Source organism: Platichthys flesus, chromosome 21 (assembly GCF_949316205.1).
Source record: "Platichthys flesus chromosome 21, fPlaFle2.1, whole genome shotgun sequence".
NCBI lineage: Eukaryota > Metazoa > Chordata > Actinopteri > Pleuronectiformes > Pleuronectidae > Platichthys > Platichthys flesus.
Genome location: NC_084965.1, coordinates 5,192,618 through 5,202,376, shown reverse-complemented (window position 1 = coordinate 5,202,376; position 9,759 = coordinate 5,192,618). Strand labels below are relative to the sequence as shown.

Below are 9,759 nucleotides of genomic sequence, written 5' to 3'. Positions count from 1 at the left end.
GGGAACGGTCCGAGAAAAGATGGAGCTGACAGGTCGAGGCCTGCTGGCTCTGATAAGGACGCCTGCAGGCCGGTAAGGGCCATGTTTGGATTTCTGGCCACAAACAGGGGCTTCACTTCTCTGCTACATAAACACATTGAGTGTGTGTTCGAGGTGCCACAGGTTGCTTTAACCTTTTACCTCGTGTCACCGTGCCGGTCTGAAGCAGCTGCTCCGATAACAAGGAAACACATTCTCACTCACTTCTGTTGGTCACACGTGTGCGACACAAGAGCTGATGCGGTTTACAGTTGACGACTGGCTCATGTCATCTGCACATATTCAACATAGTATTAATCTGAAATCCAAAAGTTTCTCCTAAAGCTCTGTGTGAATCTTCAAATCCTCAAGTCTTGGGGAGGAGTATCTTTGCGGAACACTTCTTCTTTGTGCAGATTTATTCTGTTTTATCTTTTTGAACTCACACAAAATAGGATTCATTGTGTTTTAGCTCTGTTGTGTTTGCATCTGAACTTGTTTACACTGAGGGTCAGAGAGAAACTGCACTTCTATGTTCTTATAGAGATAAGATAAAATTGACTTTGATTTTGACTTTAATCTTGAAAAAGTAGACATTGAACTGAATAGCATCAAATATTTAAATGATTTAATAACTGGGAAGTAAACCCTTAAACACTTAGTTTAAATATTTAGTTTTTGATTATTCCCATTGAATGAAAATGAGAATAGACAAGGATATTTGGGGTTTCTTTGTATCAGTTAATGTGATAAGAAAAATGGTATTAAGAGTATTTAACGCCTTTCATTTAATCAATCAGCTGTTTATTTGATTCATTAACATCCCAGACCGACGTCTACGAGGCTGAACAGTGTATCAGCATCGGGAGAAACCACGATGACATTTGGACGTCACGGCCTGAGACAACAGTATCACAACATCGGTTGACATCCATTAAATAACTATGGGATGGTTGTTTATTTAAGCTTTCTCCTTTCTTGTTGATTTCCCCCTTTAGAAGATTAAAATCTGCCCAATTGACGCCTTTTGTGCAGCTCGTTAAGCTCCAGTCAAAGAACGTCTCAATGCGGCCGTGCGTAAAAGTTGCACGCGTGAACCTGATATTCAAGATCCGAACACAGTCGTCCGCCCCAATACACACGCGCGTGATGGAGTGTATTGATGTCTGAGCATCGTTAACAGTCTAATGCAGGAGTGAGAATTAAAACTGGACGGGAAGCGGCGGTCTAAATAAACGTTATTGTGGATTACAGAGGGAATCGGTTTCACCTATTTACGCACGAGAAGCACAGAACACACGGTGCCATTTAAAAAAAAACTTCCACGTGCATTAAAGCTTCCTCATATCAAGTCTTCATTTACTTGCTGTAAAACTTATTCGTGCACATGTTTTAAAAACTCATCGTGGAGAGTTTTGCCTTATTTCTCGGCGTCCTGTCCTCCAGGGGCTCTTCTGTCTCCAAACAAGGATCGCAGCTCGGAGGCGGGGAACTCTCAACTTTTTTACACCTCTGTAGTAGCGGGCACACCCCCCCACGCGGTGATTGGCTGCCCGTGAGTTTATAGCACACCAACCTCCACGCTCAGCGCTATGTAGTCTCTATCCTTCGGTTCCTAGGCAGCTCTTGGAAGTGGCCCGTGGATGCGACGCGTTGTTTTTCCACCCGCAGCTTGAAAGACAGAAAACACTTGTCTCCATAAGTTTTTTTTCTCCTCTTCCTCCTCCTCTTCATCAGCGTGTGCTCGGTGTACACTGCCGTCGCCTCTGTGCTGCGCGCTGCCCGGTGGCTCCTCGAACCCTCCCAGCTGGACAGAGATGAGCAGTCCCGATGCGGGTTACGCCAGCGACGATCAGACCCAGGCAAGGTGTGCGATGTCAGTCATGATGCCGGGAATGGGACACTGTCAGTGGGCCGACCCCCTCAGTCCTCTCGGGGACGCCAAGGTGAAGAGCGAGCCGTGCGCGTCCGGCTCCGGCAGCCAGAACCGCGGCAAGACCGAGCCGCGGATCCGACGGCCCATGAACGCGTTCATGGTCTGGGCGAAGGATGAGCGCAAGAGGCTGGCGCAGCAGAACCCGGACCTGCACAACGCAGAGCTGAGCAAAATGTTGGGTGAGTCATTTCATATTGTTTTCAGTCCTCCTTGTGTCGCTCTCTGCATCATAGATCTACACAGGTTATTGTTGCGTCACGTGTTTTTCTGTCCAAAGCTGCTTCTGATTTTCAGAGGCTTGTTTTTAAGTTTTTAAATTGCATGGAGCTTTAATCTCGTTCTACGTAAACAACAGTGCGTTTCCAATCACTGGAAGCAGGTGAAAAGTTACAGTGCCTGAGTTGAGCTTAACCTCAAAAAACCTGTCACTGTCCCCTCAAATGGCAACGAGCTATTTTAGTGTGCATCACCAGGCTGTGCACTCTCTCTGCTGACATATCACTGATGTGCACTCTCCTCTTGACCTGCAGGGAAATCATGGAAAGCCCTTCCTGTCACAGAAAAGCAGCCCTTTGTGGAGGAGGCCGAGCGGCTGCGGGTTCAGCACATGCAGGATCACCCCAACTACAAGTACAGGCCCCGGCGGCGGAAGCAGGTGAAGAGGATTAAGAGGCTGGACCCGGGCTTTCTGGTCCACGGCGTGGGCGACCACCAGGCCGGGGGGATGCCCGGCGACGGCAGGGTGTGTGTGGACAGTCTGGGCCTGGGCTACCACGAGCACGGCTTCCAGCTTCCTCCACAGCAGCTCAGTCACTACCGGGAGGCCCTCGGGGGGCCCTCTTATGACAACTACAGCCTCCCCACACCTGACACCTCTCCTCTGGACGCCGTGGAGTCAGACTCCATGTTCTTCCCTCAACACTCACAAGAGGACTGCCACATGATACCTGCCTACGCTTACCACTCCCAGGCGGCAGAGTACCAGCACCAGGAGGCCCACTCCAACCACCACAGCAACTCCGTCCTGCACCGACACTCGGCCTCGGCCCCAGAGCAGCCGGCCTCTCTCCCCCCTTCCTACATGGGATGCCCCAACCCTCTGGCCATGTATTACACCCAGCACTGCAGTCCCAGCCACGCGAAACGGCATCCTGGGGGGGCAGGACAGCTCTCCCCTCCTCCTGACTCTCACCCCCACTCGGCAGACAGCGTGGAGCAGATGCACCACTCGGAGCTGCTGGCCGAGGTGGACCGCAGCGAGTTCGAGCAGTATTTGAGTTCCTCCTCAGCGCGTGCGGACATGACAGGCCTGGCCTATGTGCCGCATGAGGCTGGCATGCAGGGGCCTGAGAGCCTCATATCATCGGTGCTGTCAGACGCCAGCACAGCTGTGTATTACTGTAGCTACAACAACTCCTAACCTCCCGGCCGGCCTGTTCCCTACTGCACGGACACATGATCTGACCTCAAATCTCTGCAGCTAAATTTGAACAAACTTGTTTTTTTATTTTATTTTTAATTTCCTTTTTTTCCACTGCGGACAGAGATGCCCATGAGATTATGAAATGCAGTTTTGTAGAAGACTTTGTACTGTATCTGTGTAAAGACAGTTAATAAAGCCATAAACTATTTTAACACTGGTTTCAATTTCCTCTCCTGAAGGGACATGAACTCACTTTGCGATAACAACTATTGTACAGTCGCTATTTGAAACTTTGTGTATATACTGAAGGTGTTTTTATACTTTTTTGCACTTTTGAGTAAATAAATGTTTTGAAAAGAAACTCTCTCTCTCTTGTATTTATTGTTGGGTTTGAACTTTGATGAAACTTTCTACTTCCTCACGCAGAGACATCTAGGGCAACACAATCACTTTATTTTAAGGTCAATTTAAGTTTTATTCTCTAAATCAAAGGTTCTGTCATCCAGACGACACACAGGGATTTAACAATGAACAAAATGAAAATGCTTCAACACAATTTCACTTTCCAAAGGGTTTTTCCCCGTGGCACGACACTGCCGCTCCTCCCGCGCTGGTTCTGTGTAACACGGCTCTGCCTCTGTTTGTTTTTCCCACTTCCACATGGAGTCGGATGGGCCCCCCCCCCCCGGCAGCACCGGTTGCTCACCTGGAAGCAGGGCAGCGCAGGGCCGCGACCCGAGCTTCCTGGCCCAGACAGAATGGAGGTAATCTCCCTCGTCGGCGTTACACACTCCGCGCCTTGTTTTCGCAGCATGGGAGCGCAGTTTATGCTCTGGACATCCTGTCTGTTAATGGGTTCGTCTCTTCTGATTAATGACAGGGGGCCGTTAGAACTCATTAGGGTTACTACACCTCCATTAAACAATGGTGACACTTGATTTTTGAGTCTTTTCACAGCTGACCGTGCAGCTTATATGCACAACAACACAACAATGACCTCAGGTTTATTCACTTCTGCGGCTCTGGTATATTTAACCAGTGATACTGGACGGCCTCTCGCTCGGACATTAATCAAAGTTATCAGATGAAAGTCTTTAAGAGACCAAACCTTGAGGATAACTCCTGGTATTTATAGCTGGAAGAGAGTTCCATTTTATAAATAGAGAGTTCCCCTGTTTTAGAAGGAAGAGGTTCTTCTCCGAGGGGTCAATCACCGTGACCCCCACAATCCATTTTTAGCTCTTCAGAGGAAACATGTTCCAGAGGTGTATATATTTATGCGCTTTGTTCACGCTGGATGTTTTGGAAATATTCTCTTATGCTCGAGAAGCGGAGGTCGGACCACAAGGCAAATATTTCTGGTTCTTCCCACGGTTTTTATAGCGACGTCAGCTCGTTCTGCAATAAAAAGAAAATTACTGCATTGTCTCATTGAAGCCCCACAGCTGTTGTTTTTTTCACTTCACCTCACATTTCTCTGCGTTTTTTACTCCAAACAAACACGTCTGATTCGTGTTTGTCTTATTTCCTCCTCGCTCCGGCTCATTCCCCTTCGGGCCGTGCAGCAGAATCCACTGTAATTGGTGTGAATGTGTTTAAATTCAGTCTGCACCTGAGAGGAAGGTTTATCCTCCCAGTTGTTGAGGCTAATGGATGCATAACAACAGGCCCAGGCCCCCGAGGCATCAGCCGAGTGGGATCGGGGGTCAACCTGTGCAGACGAGGCAGACCCCCCCATGTCAGCCGTGATATTATCTCCGTGCACTAATTGATCAGGGATAATTGATGAGGAAGAGCTCACTCGAGTGGGTTTGGCATTTTAAAGTTTGTGTCAGAGACAAAGGAAGGTGTTAAAAAAATCTGAATGAATTATGCTGTAGATATTAATATGAGAATCTTCCTGATGAGGGAGGGAAATGATAACGGTCGTGTTCTGTTGCTGCTGAATTAAATTAATTAAAATGATGCCTCAAATAGAAGCAGAATATCTAGAGACAAGATTTACCACCCGGTTTTTAGTATGAACGCAGCTCGGCTTCATGTCTGGCAATTAAGAATTACAATTAATAAATATTAAAAATAAAAAGGACAGTTTCAAAGAACCATGTATAAAATTCTCATGTTTGATGTGTAAGAAACTATATAATTTAGCATTTCTGAACTCACACATTATATGTAAATGTAAACCTAAAGTGTTCTTCTTTCAGTGTTATTGCTAATCTCATATTTCATATACATATATACCCAGTACAGTACAATATGTTCTGTATATGGTAGTTTGGTCATAAGTCGTTTGTGATGTGTTCAAAAAATGTTTTATTTGTATACATTCATGCCAGATTCTAAACCTAGTGTTAACATCTACAAAGTATATATTGTATATTGTAATATTCAACAAAGTAGGTTATAATCGTTTCATACCCAAAAAAATATAATATACAGTACAATGAGCACTTTAAAAAAAATATGACTTACATATTTTCCCTGTGTACTGTTTCAGCTCTAATGTGGAAACGAACATCTCTGTAATTAATTAAACAGGATTTAACTTTTTCAATGTATTCATAACACATTCAGGAAGTTTCAGGCATTAAGCAGCAGCACGAAGATGTTTCCAGGTAAAAGCAAGAAATTTAGTCAGAGCAGAGAGTTCACAGCTCAGAGCTCAGGAAGTCAGGGCTTTCAGGGTGTGTGTGTCTGTGTGTGTGTGTATGTGTGTGTGTGTCCTGGGGCCTCGCTGCCAGCAGTCTGCAGAGAGCCACTCAGAGATTACAGCAGGGCCGCCGGCTACATTAACACAGCAGCACTTAATCGTGGCACTGCCCTAATCTCATCTCAGGTAGCTGCTGCCTTTCACAAACACACGGGCGGAGTCAATTCATCCATCGATGAATAAATACACCAGAGGAGCTGAATGTGACCAAGATGCAAACGCAGCTCAGTTCAAGGATTATCTGTCGTCATGATGTCAAGTTATCTCTGGTTTAAATGTCCTTTCCAGCCTGAACACACAGTGAACATGCAGGTAACACACTTCTTACACATCTTTATTTATTTTTCTTATTTCTTCTTTCTAAAGCAACAGGGAGAGCAAATAAAAATATGTTTATTATGCAGGTAAGTTATGGAAATTGCTGTGAATACATTTTCTCAAAAGGAAAAATAAACCAAACATTCACCAGCTTCAGTTGCTTGCGTTTGTTTTGAAAAACAAGCAAATGGACATTCTTCTGTCGGTCGGACAAACAAGATTAATTGATCAACTGCAGGAAAACAAATCAATAATGATAATAGTGGTTAATTGCAGGTAAAAGCCTGTTATCAGAAACCTTTCAGCTGTTAGAACAGAAAGCACAAACAACGATTATCATGCATCCTTTGAAATAATGTCAACAACAAACAAAACTGACGGGCAAATGACCAGACTTCGTGTCAAGTCAATCAAAACAACACACACATGCACATAGAACAACCTTCGGAATCTGCATCACACAGACACACACACACACACACACACACGAGTAACATGAGTGAGTCGAGGTAAAGATTCCCTCGTCCAGTTTCAGAGGGACAGAGACAGAGAGGCTGCGAGGGCCCAAACTGATTAAGTCATTGATAGTAGATTGCAAATACAGCATGTGGGACAGCTGCAGGAGAGGGTGTGTTCCCTGACTAAAGCAGGCCTGGTTGCTCATAATCCCGGGCATATGCTGTCCCTCTCTGGCCTGATCGCTTTTATGGTCTCTGCCTGTCACACCAAGCGTCCAGTTGTGCTCCCACTATATATAGTTCCACGGTTCCAGTCCATCGCCAGTCGGTGCTGTGACTCAAAAGTCTATTTTTCCTCCGATTCCGGTGTCGCTGCAGTCGCACACGTCACGGTTATAAACAGTGATGGTTGATAAATCGAACAGGTAGAGACCTACGCTCTGTGCCAGGGAATCAGGTGCTGTGTCAAAATTCACAGGATTATTCACAAAAGGCTTTTATCTGCCAACGTGCAGCATCGCCAGAAGGTGCCACACGACTTTACAGCTTTGCCCTGGTACACCTATATTTCCGCTTATAGTCTTTCTTTGAAGGACTCTATCATGTGGTGCAGGAGAACATTTTGTTTTATTTGACATTCTGGTCAGGATGTTCAGTTTTAAAATAAACAACGGCATGTTGCTTTGCTTTATAACGTCACCAGGCAAGAAAACTACTTCTCTCTGATGGTTTCCAAATAAAATCTGCCTCGAGAAGATTTCTTTCCATAACACAAATTAAAGAATGAATCAGGAACAGACACATGAGCAATGACAAGTCAAATCCTCTTTAGTCTCATTTCAAACAATCAACAGAGACAATTTAAACTGTCCTGTATCTAAAGGTAATGGTATTAGAAAGAAAGTAATATAATAAATACATATAATTTAAACTTGAAGCTATTTAAGTGGAAAAGTAAAGTTTACAAATGTGGAATAGTTGAATTCGTGTTCAAAACAGGATTAAAAAGCGACTTTATGTTGAATAAAAGTGTAAAATTAGACGCTTGTGTGATAAAGCAGCTGCAGCAAAAGTGAGCACAATACACCAGGACCAAAATGGTAATTTGGTGCCAGATGACATTTTTCAAGCTGGCCGGCACATTTGTTTCACACTCAGGAATTGACTCAGGGAGCTGAATCAACTCCCGGCCGCTCCTGATCAGCTCAGCTCTCTCCCCGTTCTTTTGTTTGAATCCCCTCGTGGCATTCAGGACAATTTTTAGCTCGTGTCCAGGCGGGCAGTGAGTACGAGATGACTACATCAGCAGTCAGTTTCCTCCCCGCTCTGTTTTTCTTTGTGAGGCGAAAAGGTGTTGGCAGAGAACAGCCCCACTTTGCACTCTTTAGGTCCCGTGTCCTCTTGTTACATGATTCCCCCCCCCCCGTCGGGTCAACTGGACGCTCTTAGGAAACATGTAGAGGAAGGTGAGCAATGCTGTTCAATCAGGACAACGTGTGACTAACCTCACTCCACTGATGAGGAAAGTGGGTTTATGGGCATTAGCAGAGAAAAATGGAAAGTAGCAGCGTTTTGTCCAATTTGAAGGAAAAAGCAACTTGTGTCCCAGATGTGTGACTTTATTTTCAGTTTATTTATTTCTTCTCATGTGGGTAAAGACAGTGGAACAGCTCAACACATTAGAAACCATATAAATAATAATGTGAGGGCTAAACCAAACCTGTAACACCTGGAGGCCACAGAGAAATACAAGAAAACTATTAGTGAGAGCGGAGAAAAGTGTAAGTGTGCAAGGAAAATTACTTGTGTATATTAATTGTTAACTAATCTACTGGATCGTTAGTTATTAACAGAAATCACTTGAGATTGTGAGCTTGCATGACTGACGGCTGAAATAGTTCCGATACAGCAGCTAAAGTGGAAAAACTTTTGAAAAGTGTTGAATAAATACTTGAAATAGATAAACTGCTGAACTCAGCTAAACATTGTAAAATAGGTGTCGACAGAAATATCTCCCCTGAATGAATAAATAGTTTAAAGCCATAACAATGCCAGTGATGAGTTACACGACTTGACATTTTGATGAAAAGGATCAAACTCTGCGATGGTTAATGGAGGGAGTCGCAGCTCAAGAGATAAATGCGGACCATTGTCTGTGCGTGTTTTTTTCCTTGTGTGGATCTTTGAATCTTCCACAGAGCACCTGTCCTCACTTCCTGGTTCCGATGACTCCTGTTTGCTCCATCCATGAAAGATTGGCTGGGAACATCCTCTGTCCGAGAGGAAGCCCATGCTCTGTGAAATTCACACCACGGCCACCGCTTTGGGAATCACCGGTGAGGACTTCCTAAAAAATAGAAATACATAAAAATATGGTCTATATAAAGGGGAGAGGGGTCAGGGTGTCGCGACCCGGGTCAGCCGCCTTTGTTGTCTCATTGTGTTTGTGTGAACGAGGGTCTGTGTTTGTGTGCGAGCAGCCGACACATTCTGATGTAATTTACACTCACAATGTTCTTCATGTTTATGGGTTTTTCCAAAATAGTAGTTTCACCACATTTGTGTAAAGTTAAAATCAAAATAAGTCATAATTTAGTGGATGCACGTGTGTGTGGGAGATTTGTAAGACTGACCTATTGGTGTTTATTCAATAAAGCCAACTGTATGTGTTTCAACACAATAATAAGTTGAATATAAATAACTCAAGTAGCCTAAGTAAATGTTTATATCTGTGGCATCTTCAGCTCTTTGAATATATCTAAAAACTAAAAGAGACATCCTCCAAAAATGATGCCGTGAAAAGTTGAATTTCCGCCCAGTGTCTAGACATTGTTTGTTATTTTTCTTTTTCATTATCACAATCCGTCTGAGGGCTGTCTCTCACACAGGAAGA

General features: G+C 44.4%; 1 protein-coding gene across 1 annotated transcript; it reads left to right on the top strand.

Annotated features, from left to right (window-relative positions):
* The first annotated feature begins 1,612 nt into the window (after window positions 1-1,612).
* On the top strand, window positions 1,613-3,732 carry sox17 (SRY-box transcription factor 17). The gene is made up of 2 exons (XM_062380126.1): window positions 1,613-2,133; window positions 2,485-3,732. Exons 1-2 carry the CDS (start codon window positions 1,836-1,838, stop codon window positions 3,372-3,374), a joined length of 1,188 nt encoding a protein of 395 aa, XP_062236110.1. The 5' UTR covers window positions 1,613-1,835; the 3' UTR covers window positions 3,375-3,732.
* The last annotated feature ends 6,027 nt before the right edge of the window (window positions 3,733-9,759 follow it).